At 35.5% G+C, this 21,836-nt stretch overlaps 1 protein-coding gene across 2 annotated transcripts in view; it reads left to right on the top strand.

Moving 5' to 3' along the window:
* LOC148940845 (5'-nucleotidase-like) overlaps nt 1-21,836 on the top strand; it is a 143,751-nt gene that overhangs the window by 108,804 nt on the left and 13,111 nt on the right. For both annotated transcript variants that reach the window (XM_089104762.1, XM_089104761.1), the window contains 2 exons: nt 2,490-2,834; nt 20,366-20,518. In XM_089104762.1, coding sequence (XP_088960888.1) covers nt 2,490-2,834; nt 20,366-20,518 — 498 coding nt within the window. The remainder of the gene's footprint in view (nt 1-2,489; nt 2,835-20,365; nt 20,519-21,836) is intronic.

Here is a 21,836-nt window from a genome sequence, read left to right as displayed (position 1 = left end):
GCGACATCCACCTACCCCATTCAAACACAGTTTTACTTTCAATCCAAAAGATGAGAGGAATTTATAGTCAGCCAAATTTGGTTAAAAGCCTCTTTCTAACAGCATTCCGGGAAGTTCCCGTAACTCTTTCATATTTCTTTGCGACATCCGCCTGATCCATTTGAACTCATTTCTACTTTCAATCCGAAAGAAGAGAGGAATTAATAGCCAGGCAGATTTGTTTCAAAGCCTCTTACTAACACCGTCCCGCTAAGTTCCCGCAACTCTTAAGTATTTCCTTACGACATCCACCTGCCCATTTAAACACATTTCTACTTTCAATCCAAAAGATGAGAGGAATTAATAGCCATTCAAATTTGTTTCAAAGCCTCTTTCTAACACTGTCCCGAGAAGTTCCTGCAACTCTTAAATATTTTCTTCCGACATCCACATGTCCCATTTAAACGCATTTCTACTTTCAATCCGAAAGATGAGAGGAATGAATAGTCAGTCAAATTTGTTTCAAAGCCTCTTTCTAAGACCATCCGGAGAAGCTCCCACCATTCTTAAATATTTCCTTGCAACATCCGCTTGCCCTATTCTAACGCAGTTCTAGTTCCAATCCGCAAGATGAGAGGAATTAATAGCCAGGCGAATTTGTTTCAAAGCCTCTTTCTAACCCCTTCCCGAGAAGTTACCGCAACTCTTAAATATTCCCTTGCGACATCCGCCTGCCCCATTCAAACGCAGTTCTATTTTGAATCCGAAAGATGAGAGGAATTTATAGCCAGGCAAATATGTATCAAAGCCTCTTTCTAACACCGTCCCGAGAAGTTCCTGCAGCTCTTAAATATTTCCTTGCGACAACCGCCTGTCCCATTTAAACGCAAATCTACTTTCAATCCGAAAAATGAGAGGAATTAATAGCCAGGCAAATTTGTTTCAAAGCCTCTTTCTAACACCTTCCCGAGAAGTTCCCGCATCTCTTAAATATTTCCTTACGACAACCGCCAGCTCCATTTAAGCGCATTTCTATTTTCAATCCCAAAGTTGAGAGGAATTAATAGCCAGGCAAATTTGTTTCAAAGCCCCTTTCTAACACCTTCCTGAGAAGTTCCTGCAACTCTTAAATAACCCCTTGCGACATCCGCCTGCCCCATTTAAACGCAGTTCTACTTTGAATCCGAAACATGAGAGGAATTTACAGCCAGTCAAATTTGTTTCAAAGCCTCTTTCTAACAGCATCCCGGGAAGTTCCCACAACTCTTAAATATTTCCTTGCTACATCCGCCTGCCCCATTTAAAACACATTTCTACATTCAATCCAAAAGATGAGAGGAATTAATAGCCAGGCAAATTTGTTTCAAAGCCTCTTTCTAACACTTTCCCGAGAAGTTCCCGCAACTCTTAAATATTTTCTTGCGACATCCGCCTGCCCCATTCAAACGCAGTTCTACTTTCAATCCCAAACATCAGAGGAATTAACAGCCAGTTAAATTTGTTTTAAAGCCTCTTTCTAACAGCATCCTGGAAAGTTCCCGCAACTCTTATATATTTCTTTGCTACATCCGCCTGCCCCATTTAAACGCAAAACTACTTTCAATCTGAAAGATGTGAGGAATTAATAGCCAGGTAAATTTGTTTCAAAGCCTCTATCTAACACCGTCCCATGAAGTTCCCGCAACTCTTACATATTTCCTTGCGACATCCACCTGCCCCATTCAAACACAGTTTTACTTTCAATCCAAAAGAAGAGAGGAATTAATAGCCAGGCCAATTTGTATCTTTAAACAGAAAAAAAATGGTATTAAAGCGAAATGAGGTCCTAAGGTCTTCCCTCCCCATTATTTTAAAATATGCGCTATGGCTTAGGACTATGTTAAATCCATTGAAGGTCGTTTACGTTTACTTAAGAATATTTCCCTGTTCAATATTTAGTAAGTACTAGAGGGAAAGGGTTACCTCTTGGAAAAGTAAACGGTCGAATCAAGCATCAAAAACGTCCAAAGATATTGGGAAAACTTTTTATATTTTATAGGGAAGTGAAAATAATCCTTAAATTTTAGAAAAGAACTTTTGGGGAGTGCTATATTGATAGAAAAAAGGAGGAACAACAATTTATCAGAAATTCAAAACGTGGGGAATCCCTTAGACTAGGACTGAACAGTCTTGTTTTGAAGGTTTATGATGGATTGCGTTTACATGTTTGTATGTTTAATATAAAGTGCCATCCTTTGTTGGTTGTTTTTTTCAATACGTTTTATTTTAAAAGACTATTTTAACACTATTAAATTGTTTTATCAAGCTTTTATACTGATATATTATCGTTATATTATTATCATTAGTATTTTTTTTATCGTTATATCGTTAATGTCGTTATTATCATTAGTATTATAGTATTATCGATATATTATCGTTATTGTTATAGTCATCACCGGCAGCAGTTGCAAGATCATGGCTATAGTAATAACTGCTATTCTTTCGTATACACTGTATTTCTATTATTACAGGGAAGGTAAATCTAGAGGAAATTTTTAAGATGTACCCCACAAGCACAATAATTGGTTTAGCTGAGCTGAAAGGTAGTGAACTGAAACAGTTTCTTGAAATATCCCTGAACAATAACGGAACAGGAAACTATCTTCAATTTTATGGAGCCAGAGTTACTTATCAACTTGCACAGCCTGATGGGAAAAGAGTCAAGGAAATCAGCATACTTAAAAGTGGTGGAGAACTCCATTATGCTTCTGTAATGGACGAAGAAGTTGTTATTGTTGCTGTTGATGGTGAAATGTTCCACTCAGATCCGTATAAAAATCTATTGCAAGGAAAGGGAGAGCTTTTACAGTTTTATAGTAAGTCATATTTCATAATAAGTGTCAGATTTTTATAACGGTGGATTAGGGCCGTATTCAGGATTTTTGTTTCGGGGGAGGGTATACAAAAGAATCTTTCCGGAGGGGCTTTACAATTTTTTTATGCGCATCAATTTTTTGTATATTCATTTTTGTTAAGTTTTTACGAGTGGGACAAACATTTAGGGAGGGCTCAAACCCCCTAACCCCCCTGGATACGGCCTTGGGTGGATACACTTTCCCACCTCACCCTCTTTGTGCAGGTAGATTTAAAAACTATCGTTAGTTGCTTAAGGACATGGAAAACTAAGCTAGTGATGAATTGGGATGAAAAGAGCTATAAATATGAGTTAAAGTTTGGTCATGTTTTCAAAATTAAGATTGAAGGTCGTGACAATTTCTCAATAGAGGCTGGAATTTTCAAGAAAAATTGTCCTAGAGTGACACATATTTGAAATGTAAGAATAAATTATGTTTTATGAAGTGTAATGATCAAACATTTCGTGGTAACGAACTGTAAGTAACGAGCGCCCCGGCTCAATAGTAACCGAAACTCTAAAAAACGGAATTTTGATGCCAATAGATGCATCAAAAGAATCAGGTGCTGATTTCAAATATATGAAGGTACATGAAAGGGGCTGTCTCCTCCGCAACACCTCGCTCTTTACGCTAAACTTTGACTCTTTCTCGCAACTCTATTTTTTATAACAATAAAAAACTTCAGCGTAAAGAGCGAGACGTTGAGGAGGGGACACCTTTCATATACGGAATAATTTCTGTTCGTTTTAAGTTTTAATGTCGCCCTTTACTTTCAGTTTAAAAAAATGTTTTTTTTTATTTAATCATACTAATAATTATAAACCGAGTTTATTCTTACTACTGTATGCCAATTCTAACATTGAGGTTTGAATGAGAACATTTAGTGAATGAAATTCTGACTACGGTTTCCTATGATTACTTTGTTTCCTTTAATTACTCAATTTTTTTTCGTTTACAACCCAATCTCAAGCTTTAGGCTTCTAAAATGAATTCATGAATACGTGACTGATGGACACAACAATTAAAACACATATTCAATAGCAGCATCATTGATAAAACTTGATGCAACAAGATTTTTCTATGTTGCTAATATGTATTTTTTTTTTTCGAAAAGCGGGAAAACACACCCAGAAATAAAGCCATCAGAGGCAACACTGTAGCGTTGCCTATAGTAAAGGACATACGGCTCCAATGTTTTATTATTTATTTATTTATTATTATTTTTCCCAGAGGCACTTCATACGGAAGGGGTCGTCGAAAAAACTTCAAAGGGGGCTCATTCGATTGAAAATTGAGAGTTCTAGTACCCTTTTTAATAGTCAAAAATGATTGGAGGGCAACTAGCCCCCCCCCCCACGCCCATCATTCCCCCAAACACATCCAATAAAAATTTTGAGATAGCCAGTTTGTTCAGCGTAGTTGATTTCCATTTATAAAATATATTTTTGAGGAGGAAACTCTCCTACAACCCTCAGGGCAAGAATTTTAAGTAATGCCCTGGGGGCATATAAGGTTTTTATAGAAGGCGTTGTCGTAGAAACTTCAAAACAGGCTCATTCGATTGGAAATTCAAAGGGTTTGTGCCTTTTTAACAGTCGAAAGCTATTGGAGGGCAACTAGCCCCCCCCACGCCCATCATTTCCCCAATCATTTCCATCATTTCGCCCAAAACATATTCATATATTTTTAATACGTATATTAGGGGGTTCGCCCCCTAGTTAATACCTTGCTCTTTAAGCGAAAGTTTGAATTTTGTTCCAATTCTTTAAAAATGACCGCTTAATCACAAAGGCCGTTAATTAGAATAAATAGCTGTTATGAAAGTACTAAAAAATCTTTGGCTTAAAGAGCGAGGTATTGACTAGGGGGTGAACCCAATCAAATATGTAATATTTTCTGTTCGTTTAAAGTTTTGATGTTGCTGCTGTTGCAGTTGAAAAACTTGTTTTTTTATATTAAATTTCTGATCTTTTTTTAAATAATGCTGGGAAGTCCGGCGTCCCCTTCATAGCAGTATCCCTTCCCCCATGAAAACCACCTTCGTGGAAAGATCCTCCCAAATAAATCCGACCCCACCCCCACTACCAGAAAATCCCCCCTGAAAACATTTGTATACTTCCCAATAACAAATACTGTATGTAAGCATTGGGTAAAGTTCAAAACTTTCAGCCCTCCCTCCGGGAACTTCGAGGGATTAAGTAATCCTAAAAGACATACTTATAATATTTTCGAACACGCTGAACAAAATGGCTATCTCAAAATTTTGATCGGGTGACTTTGGGAAAAAAATGAGCCTGGGAGGGGGCCTAGTTGACCTCCATTTTTTTTGGTCACTTAAAAAGGGCACTAGAACTTTTAATTTTCATTCCAATGAGCCGTCCCACGATATTCTAGGACCACTGGGTCGATACGATCAGCCCTGGGAAAAAAAAATAACAAACAAATAAACACGCACCCGTGATCTTTCTCCTGGCAAAAAATTCAAAATTCCACATTTTTGTAGATAACAGCTTCAAACCTATACAGTAGGGTTCTCTGATACGCGGAATATGATGGTGAGCTTTTCATTAAGATTCTATAACTTTTAAGGGGTCTTTCCCCCTTTTTTCGAAAATCAGCCAAATTTTCTCAGGCGCGCAACTTTTGATGGGTAGGACCAGACTTGTATATTTGAAATCAGCATTAAAATCTGATTCTTTTGGTGTATCTATTTGTATCAAAATTTCTATTTCTAGAGTTTCGGTTACCATTGAGCCGGGTCGCTCCTTACTTACAGTTCGTTACCGCGAACTGTTTGACAAATGGAATAACCAAGCTACTGTTTTTAGAAGCTATTATTTCGATCCATTCATTGTTGCGTGAAAAAATCGGGTTTGATTTTTCAGAAGCATGTAATTAAGCTGTCTATAGCAAAGGGCATAAGGCTTCAATGTTTTATTATTATTAATTAAAAAAAAAAAACCTTACATAAAAATAAGTTTTCTAAGAAGAGTAAAGAGCCATATTGAACTCAGGACCAGCAGAGATTAATTCCTATTATAGTTAAAACTCAAAAAGACCAGAAATTACTGTTAAAGAATAAACAAAACCCTGAATAAACAGAAATTAAAATATATTTATCTTACAAACATAAAGATAACCGGTACAAACATAAATAAATGAATAAATCTTATATAACTTCAATACTTTTTATTGTTTTCCCGCCATAGCTGCTTTATATGCAAGGGTTAAAAATACCATTTTGTTAAAAATAGTTGAAAGGTTAAGTAACAAAACTCTGGCGTCGACAAAGCACCCCAGGGCCCGGGGGCAGGAAGGGATTCTCGTATGATCTTAAGAGAGGGCTCATTCGATTTGAAATTGGAAGTTTTAGTCCACCTCTTAAGAGTCAAAATTGATCGAAGGGCAAATAACCCCCCCCCAAACCCTTTTTCCCCACCCTTTCCTTTGAACTAAATCTGTTTATACCTGAAGGCCCAATGAGAGTTAGAATGTTTTGGTATTAACACACACCTGTTAGGCATCTGCTCTCCTCCCTAACAAGGAAAGAAACAGAGAGTGTAAGGCAGTGGCGGATCCAGGGGAGGGGCGAGGGGGGCGCCCCCTAACGTAGTCTAAAGTAACGTAATTTACTTAATTAACGCAAGATTGCGTTAATTAAACTTGCCATTTTTTCAATCCATTCATTGTTGTCAATCGCTGTCCACAAGTTATGCAAGCTGTCTATTGTTCAAATATAAGGTTTTTATCAAAGAGGTAATCGTAGAGACTTTAAAAAAAGCCTCATTCGATTTCAATTGAAAGTTCTAGATCCGTTTTTTAAAGTCAAGAGTAATCGGAGAGTAAGCAACCCCCCCCCCATGTCATAAAAACTTGAAACTTTTTGCAATCAAAAATGAACAAAAATTAATTAAAAAAAAAACTACAATACAAATACCTGTTAAAACTCAAACTCAAAACGACTAGAAATTACTATTAAAGAATAAATGAAACCCAAAACGAACAGAAATTAAATAAACAATCATAGCAAAAAACATACAAGTAATAATATAAATGAATAAATAGACCTTAAAGCGATTAATGCTTAGATTGAATATGAAAATCAAGCTTAAAACAAAAAAATAGTTTGCTATTAAAGTTTAAATGAAACTTAAAACGAACAGAAATTAAATAAGCAATCAATGCGAACAAACATGCAATATATATTAATGTAAATGAATAAATAAATCTTAAAACAAGTGAAACTTAAATTGAATATTCAAATCAAGTTTGAATCGAATAAAAATAACTACAAACAAGAGTTTGGGTATCGCCTCACTGCAGAAGCCTAAACCCTACTGCGTCATTGGCGCTTAACTGAAAACGAATTATATTACAAATGTTTTCCTTTTGTACTTAATATTGAAGATAAATATTAAAATTACAGTAAAATTTTGAACTGATGAGCTTTCAGCAATTAATATCATTATACATAAAATATTCAGTTTAATTTATTAGTTCTTTCCAAGATTGGTCAACACAAATATAGTTTCACTAAAAAATTTGGATACTGCCCCCTTCTTTAACTGTAAAAACCTATATAAAACGTATATTACATTTGTTGCGCAAATGGGAGGATAGCTCTATATACTGCTTGCTAATGGTTATCTCTTTTGTAAAGTTAATTTGGTTTATTTTAATTAGTTTTTTTCTGTTACTAAGTTTTAGACAATAGAAAACCAAAGGTCATAAAGACCATAAGACTTTAATGTTTTATTGGGTCTTTTTCTAAAAACTCCGCATTTTGTTGTGCACAGTCAGCCCCGCTCATCCACCCCTTAGCATTAAACCTGATCCCCGAATATCCTCCCATTTGCAGCGCAAATCGGAGGATAGGTTTATAAACTGCAACGGTTCTATAATTCTTTCTAGATACTAAAAGAATTTTTCTACGTTATTGGCGCTTCACTGAAAACGAATTACTCGTATATTACAAATTTATTCTTTTCCGGTTCTTGCAGCATTGAAAATGAAAATAAAAATTACAGTGAAAAAAAAATCTTGAATTGATGGATCTTTCAACAATTAATATCATTATATATCTAATATTCATTTTGATGTTGTTTATCATAGGCAGCGCGCTAGCGCTGCCTAAGTAAAGAACGATGTGGGCACCATGTTTTGTTTTTTGGTTTTTTTCTCCATACCCAGGCACTTTGTATCGAAGGAATTGTCGTAGAAAGTTCAAAAGGGCTCGTTCGATTGGAAATTCAAAGGGTTAGTGCCCTTTTTAATAGTCGAAAGTGATTGGAGGGCAACTAGCCCCCCCCCCCCATCATTCCCCCAAACACATCTAATCAAAAGTTTAAGATAGCCATTTTGTTCAGCGTAGATGATTTCCACATTGAAAATATCTCTTTGGAGAGGACACTCCCCCACAACCCTCGGAGCAAGGGTTTTGTGGTAAAGCTTTCTAATTTAGTTAATTATTAATTGAGTAAAAATATATTAAGACGCAAAAACAACGTTTCAAAATACCACTTTTTAAGATAAAGATACAAATCGTGGAATGTGTGGGCTTGGAGGGAACTTGCTCAATAACCAATTTCCTGGCTAAATGCGTCAATGTACCGGAAGGAGGTGGTTAGTTTTTTCATATATATACCCCGATCTTTGAGACTGAAGAGAGACCTTTTGACTTGCCGGGTGAACCTCTGCCCGTTTATTTTCTCATTAGAAATACCTTAGGATTTTGTCGGATCATTGTAAGTGTCTGCATCTTATTATATATTATTGTATTTTTTTAGACTTGTGGTCTACTCGGGGCAGCCAGTCCCAGTAGCATATCTATATCTGTAATTATTATGTGTAAATTGAATAAAAGTATTGTGTTTTAGACAACCTCTCTACGGTTTACCTTTAGCCCCTCGAATATACCCAGTCGGTGCGCCTCATTAGTTCGGTCATAGCCTAAGGCACGCCACCAAAGTTTAATTACCTTAGGGCCAGAGTTTATCTCCCCTATAAAGGAAGAATGAAGGCATCTACGACTAAAACACCGAAATACCACAAATATACACTTCATAACAGCTGGTGGTCGCTGGAAAAACTGGGTAGAGAAGGTTAGATAAAAATATTAGATTGAAATAAGATGGCTTTACCAGAGGAAACAATGACTTCCCTATCAACAGTACTTGAAATTGCAAAAATTATACCAGAATACGCGGGAAATTCAGATGTAAAAAACCAACAAAGAGAAAAATCTAAAAAAAAAAAAAACGAACGAGACTGTGGCCAGTGGAGAGAAAAGAAAACAACAAAAACAACGTGGATATTTCGCCTGTATACAAACAAGGCGTCTTCAGCACGAAAGACACACAAGAAGAACAAAATTAAAAAAAAAAAGATAAAACTAAAAACCAATAAAACCACCACCAAAAAAAACAAACAAAATGTACAATTGGCGCAAACTGATCCACGTAGGGAAAAGATGCTAATGTAGAGTTACTTCAGTGATGACACCAGAGTAACTGAATGTTACTCTGGTGTCATCACTGAAGTAACTCTATATTAGCATCTTTTCCCTACGTGGATCAGTTTGCGCCAATTGTACATTTTTGTTTGTTTTTTTTGGTGGTGGTTTTATTGGTTTTTAGTTTTATCTTGTTTTTTTTTGTTTTTTTTATTTTGTTCTTCTTGTGTGGCTTTCGTGCTGAAGACGCCTTGTTTGTATACAGGCGAAATATTCGCGTTGTTTTTGTTGTTTTCTTTTCTCTCCACTGGCCACAGTCTCGTTTGTTTGTTTTTTTTTTGAGATTTTTCTCTTTGTTGGTTTTTGTCATGGCTGGCCAGTTCGGCTTAAGATCTTTTAAATTCAGATGTAGATGAGTTTATCGAAAAATTAAAAATTTTCGACGAACTAACTGAATCGTTTGAGGATAAGGTCAAAGAGCAATGCGTTGCAGCCAGATTAAAGGGAAGGTGCCCTTAAACATTTTGAGGCAATTAAGGAAAACAAGCCCAAGAACATCAGTACTCTAATTGAATCTTTTAAAACAAGATTCATAGAAACAAGCATCTCCGAGAGGCTAAGAACAGAGGTAGTCACATTCAATACCTCAACTAGTATCAGGGAATATGCCGACAAAATTTGTAGATCCGTGTGTTTACAATTAGAGAAAGGCGGAAATGACGAGACATTACAGAAAGTACAACTACATACTTTTACCCAAGGGTTACCAAAAAAGTTATTAAGACTAATATTATCGCGGAAACCTGAAAATTTAGAGCAGGCTATAATACTAGTCAACACAGAGGTAAAAATTGATGAGGCTATGAAAAGGTTTGATCAGATTTCAATAAATAACACAGGAGCCCAAGAAAGTAAAAAATATGAAAGGGGACAGAAGATGATGAACTTTTAGGAGCCGAATCGTGAACCAAAAAGGCACGAGGAAGGCCAAACCTTCCCATCATGGATCGACCCCTCCCCATTTGAAGATCCCTCCTATGGGATTAGATCTATAATGAATTTGAATAACAAGTACCATGAACGATCAACGTATCATCCTGAGGAATGCTTCAGAATATAGAGTAGTAGACAAAAACTAAAAAGAACCATGTAAAGACCACATGAGGACGTGCGATTTACCAAGCAAGTTTGGAAAATATTCAATTGCTATAATTGTGGCAAACCAAATCACTATGTGGCAGATTGTAGGCATAAAATACCCAAAGAAGGCCAGACGTACAAACCAAAACACCAGTTCAGAACGCAGGGGGACAGAAATTTAGGAAGGCAGGGAACAAATAATACTTGGCAAACACCTAATAATATTCCTGAATTTAGGTCTAGGAGGCAAACGGTTAACAATACCCAGGATCAAAGTAGCAGCGCTGGAGAAAACTGGGATAATCCTAGAAACTATTGGCCAAACAGTGGGCATTTAAACGGAGAAACCAGCCTGTAAGGGTCGACAGAGCTGTTTGCTTACAAAAACCCCTATATAGTTTAGAATGCAGTGATAAAAAAGCAAATAATAACAATCTGCCGATTCTGCGTTGTTTTAAAATTGAGTGTTTTCAAAATTTACCATTTTTACTAGATACAGGCGCATCTAAATCATTAATTCGAGAGGAAGTTTTTAAGAGGTTTCCTCCTAGTGTCAAAAATTGCGTAAGCAGATGCCAGAATACCCTGACATAAGTGATAGGGAACAAGCTGACAATTTTGGAAGAATGTTCACTGAAATTTAGTGCAGGGGATAAAGAAATAACAGTAACAGTAATAATATGCAAGCAGCTACCATTTCCTTGTATTCTAGGAGTAGATGCCATCAGAAAATATGGGATTGTATGGGAACCCATATCCGATACAATAACCATAAACCAGGCAAATGAAAATAATAGGCAAATTTGCGTAACAACAGATAACGAAAGTGAAGATTCGAATTATAACCTAAAAATAAGCGGAAAATCACCATAGAAGGGGGAACGACAGCTCAAGTTCTAGCGACATTAAATTCAAAAGTACGAAAGGTTAAAACAATGGATGCCATGATAGGAGGATACACCATAAAAGATTACCCAATGATTTTCGTGGAAAATCAAGTTATAAAAATCGAAAATGGTATAACATACTTAAAATTATCAAATCTAAGTAATAATAAAATAAAACTGAACCAGGTAGAACTTGGATCAGTAGAAAAGACTTCAAATTCAAACATAAAATCTCCAAACAGTCCGGAATTAAGCGTAAACTTCACCATCAACGAATAATTCTCCTCATTAAAACCATAACCACACGAAAAGTATGAAATGACAATAAAAGATTTTTTGTATCAATTTTATTTAAAACATTTACCGGACAATGCAAAAACTCGAATGTGCACTATTCTTTGAAATTTGAAGCGGAAGTTTGCAAGGAACAAAGTAAATTTCAGATTAACTCATTTAATGACGAACAAAATATCAACAGAGTGTCCCCTAATCAAAAAGTTACCGCATAAAAAACCTTATCATTTGGCTAGAAAGCCAAATAAAAGAAATGGAAGATCAGGGAATAATTAAAGAAGGTGTTAGCGATTGGTGCTTTCCACTAGTAATAGTCAGAAAAAAAGATAACACCTGGAGATTATGTATAGACTTTAGATCACTAAATGCCGTCACGGTTAAGGACGTGATGAAGTTACCAAGAATTGATATGATTTTAGATTCGTTAGGGGGTTCAAAATATTACACTAGTTTTGATTTAATAGCAGGATATTGGCAAATCGCTTTAGATGCAGAAACAAAGCATAAGGCTACAGTAATCTTTGACGATGGGAGAATGTTCACATTTGAACGGATACCCTTTGGCTGATCATTTAGTCCGAATTGTTTTAGTAGGCTAATGAATTTTATGTTAAAAGATGACGAACCAGGGAGGAAAAAAGATACCTTGGCTTACTTGCATAATGTCATTTTGTTTATTGAAAACTTGGAAGACACCATTGTTGGACTTAGAAAAGTACTGGAAGCGTTTGAATAAGCTAGCATAAAATTGAAACCAGTAAAGTTAAAAATAGTGGTACCAAAATTAGTTTTTCTTGGTCACATGATAAACCAAGGTACTATTTCACCAAATCCAGAAAAATTTACAGTCACGGAATATTTTCGGCCTCCTAAAGATCAAAAAATCTACAGATTAATTTACGGTTTGTTAAGCTATCACAGACGATATATTAAAAATTATGCAACATTAGCGAAACCTATGACATACCTTTTAAAGAAATCAGGTAAATTCGAATGCCCAGAGAACGCAAATCAAGCCCCAAATGAAATACAAAGGCAACTATCACTGGAACCAATACTAAAACTACCAGATTTGTCACAAGACTTCTGATTGCAAACAGATGCTTCTGGGTACGGTATCGGGGCCATATTATTAAACATAAATTCTGAAGGAGTAGAATCAATAGTTCAATACGCCAGTAGGTCACTGTCGGAAGCAGAAAAAAAATACTCGACAGTTGAAAGGGAGTGTTTGGCAGTTGTAGTTTTTACAGATTTCGACAATTTTTACTTGGAAAAAAATTCATTTTACGCGTAGACCAAAAATCCGTAATTTGGCTACATACGATGCAAAATACTTCAGCACGGCTGACACGGTGGATACTACGTCTGCAAACATATTCATATACCCCAATATATATAAAGGGCCGTACAAACATTTTACCAGACTATTTGTCACAAAATCCTGATACGGAAGGAAATTTGATAGCAACCATCCAGAACGAACTGGAAGGGGTAGAAATATTGTCTAATTAAAATATTTCGAAGCGTCAAGATAAAGATGACTTTTGCTTAGCAATGAAATCCTTTTTATCAAAAGGAACGGAACTGCCAGAGCACTTTCAACATTTTTTAAAGGACTTAGATAATTTTGATCTGGACGAAAGTAAAAATCTTCTAGTAAGATATCATAGACCAACGCAAGAATATAGAAAAAATAACTTAAAAATTATTCCAGTAATTCCAAAATCTCTGGAAGGAGAAATTTTACAGATGGCACATGCAACAATTGGCTGTCACATGTGAGAAGCAAAACCTATGGGGAGACTGAAAGGAAATTTTTATTTTCCAAAAATGTACTCAAAAGTAGAATCTTTTATACAAAGCTGCCAAGAGTGCGCCAAACAAAAGTCGCCACAAAAGACCCCTAAGGCTGAATTAGTTCAATACCTCACCCCTTCAGGGGTAGGAGAATTAATGTCAATAGACATTTAGGGATCCGGAGGAAGTTTACCAGTTTCCAGGAAAGGAAACAGGTGCGTACTAACCATAGTCGACCATTTTAATTCATATTCATACGCTTTTCCAATTAAAGATGAAAAGACAAAAACCATGTCGAAAGTTTTGGTCAATCGCCTATTTCTGGAACATGGGATTTTCCCTAGAGTTTTACTTAGTGACAATGGGCCATATTTTAGAGCCAAATTATTAGACGAAATTACAGAATATCTGGATGTTAGACGATGGTTTACCTAGTCTTATATGGCAGCAGCTAATGGAAAGGTTGAACGTAAGTTCAACCTTTCCAAAAGTTCATTTCCAGATAGGAAATATTTTTTGAGGAGGACATTCCCCCACAACCCTCAGGGCAAGGGTCAAAAGTGATTGAAGGGCAACTAAATCCCCCCCCCCCCGCCCATCATTCAAAGTTTTGAGGAGGACACTCCCTCACAACCCTCATGGCAAGGGTTTTAAGTTATGCCCTGGGGACATATAGGGTTTTTATAGAAGGATTTGTCGTAGAAACTTAAAAACAGGCTCATCCGATAAGAAATTCATAGGGCTAGTACCCTTTTCAATAATCGAAAGAGATTGGAGGGCAAATAGCCCCCCCCCCCACCACGCCCATCATTCTCTCAAACACATCCAATCAAAATTTTGAGATAGCCATTTTGTTCAGCGTAGTTGATTTCCAGATAGAAAATATGTTTTTGAGGAGGACACTCCCCCACAACCCTCAGGGCAAGGGTTTTAAGTTATGGTCTAGGGGCATATAAGGGTTTATAGAAGGCGTTGTCGTAGAAACTTCAAAACAGGCTAATTCGATTGGAAATTCAAAGGGCTAGCACCCTTTTTAATAGTCAAAAGTGATTGGAGGGCAACTAACCCCCCCCCCGCCCCCGCCCCCCCCCCCGCCCATCATTCAAAATTCTCAGGAGGACACTCCCTCACAACCCTCAGGGCAAGGGGTTTAAGTTATGTCCTTGGGGCATATAAGGTTTTTATAGGAATGATTTCCCCTCATTCCCCCAAACACATCCAATAAAAATTTTGAGATAGCCATTTTGTTCAGTGTAGTTGATTTCCAAATAGAAAATATGTTTTTGAGGAGGAAACTCCCCAACAACCCTCAGGGAAAGGGTATTAAATATGCCCTGGGGCATGTGAGGCTTTTATACAAGGCATTGTCGTAGAAAATTTAAAAGAGGCTCATTCGTTTGAAAATTTAAAGGGCTAGTACCCTTTTTAATATTCGAAAGTGATTGGAGGGCAACTAGCAACCCCCCGCGCGCCCATCATTCCCCCAAACACATCCAATCAAAAGTTTGAGATAGCCATTTTGTTCAGCGTAGGTGATTTCCACAGAGAAAATACGTTTTTGAGGAGGACACCCCCACAACCCTCAGGGCAAGGATTTTAAGTTATTCCGTGGGGGCATATAAGGTTCTTATAGAAGGCGTTGTCGTAGAAACTTCAAAACAGGCTCATTTGATTGAAAATTTAAAGGGCTAGTACCCTTTTTAATTTTCGAAAGTGATTGGAGGGCAACTAACAACCCCCCCCCCCGCGCACCCATCATTCCCCCAAACACATCCAATCAAAATTTTGAGATAGCCATTTTGTCCAGCATAGTTGATTGCCAGATAGAAAATAGGTTTTTGAGGAGGACACTCCCCCACAACCTTCAAGGCAAGGGTTTTAAGTTATGCCCTGAGAGCATATAAGGCTTTTATAGAAGGCTCATTTGATTAGCAATTGAAATGGCTTATGCCCTTTTTAATAGTCGAAAGTAATTGGACAGCAGCTAACACCCCTTCCACGCCCATCATTTCCCCAAACAAATCCAATCAAAATTTTGAGATAACCATTTTGTTTAACGTAGTTTAAAGTTCTGGAAATTAGGTCTTAGAGGATGACAACCACCCTCACAGCCCTTAGAGTAAGGGTTGTAATTTATGCCCTGGGGGCATATAAGGTGTTTATAGGAAGTATTGTCGTAGAAACACACAAAGGGTTCATTCGATTAGAAATCGAAAGGCCTAGTGTCGCTTTTAGTAGTTGAAAGTGATTGGAAGTTTTGACATTTTTATTGTAAAGATCGATGTGGAAATAATATATTATTTTTTGTTGTTGTTGTTCATTATACCAGGGCCCTGTGTATTAAAGGAGTTGTCGTAGGAACTTCGAAAAGGGCTCATTTGATTGAAAGTTGTAAGGGATGATGCCCTTTTTAATAGTCGAAAGTTATTGGAGGGAAACCAATCCCCCTCCCACGCCCACCCTCCCATTTGACTTTATGTTTAAAAACTAAATCTTGCCATAAGATTAACTCAAAATACATAATGTTAATGCTAATTTCCAATGAGGCATCTCAGCAATATCCCCAGAACGACTGAGGGTATTATGTTCAAACTTTCGGGGCTGCTTCTGCTCTTAAAATTTAACCAGATGAAAATAGCGTAAGTGTATCCAAGCTATCAAAGAAAGTAAACAGATTTTTTTGAGAATGGTATCAAGTTTTCCATTTCAGGTCAACTAGAGGAGGTATAAAACTAAATTAAACACTACTATTTGTGTCCAGATTTTTAAGAGGGTGTATGCTGTTAAAAATTGCTGAAAATTTTTCTCCAGCATACAAATAGCTTAAACGAAAAGATTTAAAGCAGTATTTTCTTTTTCTCTGAAAAGACAATGTCAATATAAAACGAACAGAAATTAATTAAAAAAACATTTTTCCACAAAATTTTTCCACTCCATTAAACAAAAAATGAGCAAAAATAAAATCAAATAATCTACCAAGCGTGAAACTATCACAAATCAGCATCGATAAACAAATGAAACCCAAAACGAACAGAAATTACAATAAATAACCGAGTCAAACTCAAAACGAGCAGAAATTAACATAAGTTGGGCTCAAAACCCCTATGCCTTCCCAAGACCAGAACATAATTTGCACTTTACGGAAAAAATTACATATGAGAGTGCATTGTCAGTTTAATATACATATACTGATACTTAGTAATCAAAATGTTAATATTATTTGATTTATTAAAGTTATAAAAGTAAAAACATGTATATTATTTTCAGTAAAGTACAAATTATATTCTGGCCTTGGGAAGGCATAGGGGTTTTGAGCCCAACTTATGTTAATTTCTGCTCGTTTTGAGTTTGACTCGTTTTTTTATTGTAATTTCTGTTTGTTTTGGATTTCATTTGTTTATCGATGCCGATTTGTGATAGTTTCACGCTTGGTAGATTATTTTATTTTATTTTTGCTCTTTTTTCGTTTAATGGAGTTCTTTACTTTTCTTTGAAAAACTTATTTTGTGGAAAAATTTTTTTTAATTAATACCTTCCAAGACTGTTCAAGGCTCATATAGTTTTCAGTAAGGCGCCAATGAAGCAGTAGGTTTTAGGCTTCTGCATTGAGGCGATACCCAAACTCTTGTTTGTAGTTATTTTTATTCGATTCAAGCTTGATTTGCATATTCAAATTAAGTCTCACTCGTTTTAGGATTTATTTAGTCATTTACTTTAATATATATTGTATGTTTATTCGCATTGATTGTTTATTTAATTTCTGTTCGTTTTAAGTTTCATTTATACTTTAATAGCAAATTATTTTTTTCGTTTTAAGCTTGATTTTTATATTCAATTTAAGCATTAGTCGCTTTAAGATCTGTTTATTCATTCATATTATTACTTGTTGTAGGTTTTTTGATATGATTTTTTATTTAATTTCTGTTCGGTTTAAGTTTCATTTATTCTTTAATAGTAATTTCTGGTCGTTTTAAGTTTTAGCTTTAACAGTTATCTGTGTATGCTGTTCTTAATTCTAAAATGAGCTTTAATTTTCTTTGAAAAACGTCTTTGTTGGAAAGTTTATTTTAATTAATCTTTAGAAAAACCACATCATCAGATTCGATGTATCATAGAAGCCTCTTATAGAGGTTTCAAGCTGCCATCTACAAAAATGTGGAATTTGCATTTTTCCCCAGGAGGAATCGTATCAAACCAATGGTCCTAGAAAATCAGGAGAGGGCTCATTCAAACAGAAATTAAAAGGATCTCTTTAAGTGACCAAAAAGATTCCCCCAAAGACATCTGATCAAAATTTTGAGGTTGGCATTTAGTTCTACATAGTTCAAAGGTCCGATAACTATACCTCTGGGGATGATACGACCCCCCCCCCCCAGGCCCTGGAGAAAGAGCTATAAGTTATGCAAGTTGCTCATTTCTTACGTACAGTATTTGTCATTGGGAAACATACGGAAAGTTTTCGGGGAAGGGGTAATCTTTTGCGGGAGACAACTTGGGGGTAATTTTTCACGGAGGGGAGGGAGTTCTAAGGCCTGATTTGAAAAACGACGAGAAATTAGATTAAAAAAAGAATTTTTTTTACTGAAGCAAGGAGCAACATCAAAAACTAAAACAGACAGAAAACATTCCGTATATTGTGGGGGTACCCCCTCCTCAATCCTTCGCTCCATACGCTATAGTTTGACTTGTTTTCCCAGTTCTTTAAGAACGACTGCTGAAACACAAGGGCCATTGATTTAGAATATGAAGCTTTTTTAAAACACTGAAAAACTTTAGCGTAACGATCGAGGGATTGAGGATGGGGCGATCCCCTAATATACGGAACAATTACTGCTCGTTGTAAGTTTTAATGCTGCTCCTTGCTTTCAGTTGAAACAACATGTTTTTATTATTTAATGTATTTCTTATAAAAACAAGAGGGACGTCTCCCAATGTGGGGGTGAGCCCTCTTGTCCAGCATAAAAATGCAGGAGCTACATCCATGCTTAAAATAGTGTATTTTTGGTATTTAAGGATATAAGGTCTTTAGTTGTAGACTTCCGAAGCATTAACGACCAGATATGTTTAGTTTTAGTAATATATAGTATTTAGTAATATAGGGTCTTTGGGTGTTTAGTAATCTTAAGGTTTTTGGGTATATAGTTCCAAAGAATTAATTGTACAGTTGCGGTTAATGGTACACACGAAAGAATTCAAGTTTTTTTAATGCTAATAAAAAAAAAAAAAATAGGATGAATATATAATAGTTTAGAAACATTTTTGGCATATATATTTGCACTTTAGGGGGTGGGGGTAAAGCATAGAATATATTAAATACGTAACCTAACGTAACGTAGGTACCTTCCCCTCTCCCTAAACCCCAAAAACAACAGTTTAAATATTGCAAATTCAATGAAAAACCGCGCTCTTCGATCAATTTAGATAGCAATTACCCGCTTTACGGGTCTCCGTCACTGCAGTCCTTCGATAGTCTATAGCGCTGTGTACCATTAAGCGCAACTGTACCGAATTAATGTTAAGCTGGAAGAATATTTGGTCAAATTAGACCAGTATCATCATAGAAACAGGTCCATTGACATTTTGTAATTATTATAAGGTCCTGAGATAAAGCATTTCAAAGTATTAATGATAAACTGGAATAATATCAGGTCAAATTGACTAATGTTATCAAGGGAAAAAGTCAGTTGGTAATTAGTAACATAAGGTCCTTTGACATTGACTGTCAAAGTGTTAACCGTAAACTGGAATTATATTTGGTCAAATCAGGTCAATAATATCAAGGAATTAGAAAAATTAATATTCATTAATACAAGATGTTTAGGTACAAAGTTAGAAAAAAAACATACGCCTTGGAAGGAGAGTACTTTGATAATACGAGAAAAATGGAATATAGTAATTTCCCACCAATTTAATAATAAAAAAACGGTACATTCAATTTTAGCTTAGAAAAGGTATTCATGAAAATTGATCGTACCAAAAGGGACGGTAAATGCCTTAGAAACAGTGATCTTAACATGTGAACTACTCAAGTTATTATAGTTCTTTTCATAAATCCAGGTATTTTTTTTTTTATTTTACTTCAGATAGTACATTTTAATTTTGTTCAGTAACAATAATAATAATAATAATTTATTATAAGCCAAAAAACAGGCCATACAGCACATTATTCTTAAATACACTCCACAAGAAAAATAACATAAATATCAAGTTTCACTCATTGATGTCAACGCTTCATTTACATATTTACATAACTGCCTGTTTGTCCTTTTTACAGTCGTCTTCGGGATCCCCGGGAACTCCAAGTTACCACCCTCAAAATACTTTCCCCTTAAAAGAGAAAGCTGCTGGCACTCGCAAGAATATGGGCCACATCCTCAATACCTAGGTTACATCTGGGCCAAGAGTAATCCGCATCTTTTTTCTTTCAAATACTCTTTTTCTATTTTTTAGTGGCAGGCAATTCGCTCGGATCTGAAACCAAGTCCTTAATGTCTCCCCCAGTAATCCTAGTTTAAAATAATATTCAAATCCAAATATCTCTTTTACGGGAATAAAACTTCAATTTCTCAGATGTTTTAACTGCCTGGGGTCACATTTGGACCTCCTGGTCTTTTATTCTTTCTATAATCATAACCAAGAACGGCTCATCCTGATCTGAGGGTCCTAGCCCCTCATTCCAAATATAGGATAATCCTACTCCATCTAAAACATACAGGTAGTTTTTTTCTATTTTACTTCAGATAGTACATTTTAATTTTGTTTATTATTTTTTAATATTTTTCTAATTTTTCTCCAAACCAAACAATCAGCGACACCAGGACTCGAACCCCTGCCCTGCCATCTAAAACATTTTTTATTTGATGCGGGCACGATCTTTTTCGATTTTATTATTGTTTATTCAGAGTAAAATTTGATTTCAGATAGCACTGCATCGTGGTACATCTCTTCTGTAGATGCGCTTGTCCATTTCTTCAATTCAGGCTCTTCAGTCTCAATTGCAAAAGAAGGGAAAATTTCGTTCTTTGTGGCACCACCCCCACAGAAAGATCCGGATTATACTGGAACAGTCTTCTGTAAGTCAACTTTATTCAAATTACTGGTTTCAGTAATTTTGTTTTCTTTAGATTATTGGTGTGGGGATTTGAATAAAGGAGAAAGAAAAAAATAATAACAGAATTGTTGATTTAAATGGACTTTGCCTTTTAGGCTAGTTGTACGAAGAATTAAAATATTAAAATAAAATCAAGATATCATTAATGTAATGAAAAGTATCTTATTATATGAAGAATATAGTCAATGCGCATATAGATAAGTGTATATATTGTTTACTGACTTAAATGGATTCTACCTCTTTAGATTGAATCTAGAGTACGGAGATATAAAAAAATTAATATACATTTAATAAACATAAAAAAAAAAATCATATTTAGGGTACGAAGGATTGAAAAAAGGAATATAAAATCAAAATATTATTGATAGAATGAAAAGTATTTATTATCAAACAGTTCGTGGTAACGAACTGTAAGTAAGGAGCGACCCGGTCCAATAGTAACCAAAGCTCTAAAAAAAAAATTGATATCAACATATATTACAAAAGATTGGCTTTTTATGCTGATTTCAAATATATAAATTTCATTAAGTTTAGTCTTACCCATCAAAGATTACGAGCCTGAGAAAATTATCCTGATTTTCAAAAAAAGAGGGAAACGATCTCTAAAAGTCAAGTGATCTTAATAAAAATCACACCATTAGATTCAGCGTATCGGAGAACCCTACTATAGAGGTTTTTCAAGCTCCTATCTGCAAAAATGTGAAAATCTGTATTTTTTGGCAGAAGGAAGATCCCGGATCCGTGTTTATTTGTTTTTTGTTTTTTTTAGGAGTAATCGTATCGACCTAGAATATCGGGAGAGGTCTCATTCAAACAAAAATTAATAGTTCTAGTGCCCTTTTTAAGTGATCAAAAAAATGGAGGGCAACTAAGCCCCTCCCCCGTCCCTTCTTCTCTAAAAACTGCTAAATAAACTAAAAATTTTTACTATTTTCGCTTTATTTTCTTAAATTCTGATTTTTGATTCTTATTGATTTCTTTGGACTAATTTACGGCGTATTTGACTACGATTTGAATGTAAAAACAATACACTGATTTTTGGTATTTATTCAAGAATTTCGTTTAAAATACGAAATAAAGAGCGATTCAATGACAAAAACTTATCTTATATCCAGTTTGGATCCGATTTATTGGTTTTACTTATATGTGAACTCTGCGAAATCAAGAAAGATTAAGACACACGGTATAGAGTATAGGCTATATATGATTTTTTGTTCTTTTGATTCTTTTGTTAGGGAGGAGGGCAGATGCCTACTAGGTGTTTGTTAATACCAAAACAT

The sequence above is a fragment of the Artemia sp. Qi Xiang Cuo genome, chromosome 19 (genome assembly GCF_049724085.1).
Source record: "Artemia sp. Qi Xiang Cuo chromosome 19, ASM4972408v1, whole genome shotgun sequence".
Taxonomy (NCBI): Eukaryota; Metazoa; Arthropoda; class Branchiopoda; order Anostraca; family Artemiidae; genus Artemia; species Artemia sp. Qi Xiang Cuo.
This window is presented reverse-complemented; position numbering and strand designations above follow the sequence as displayed.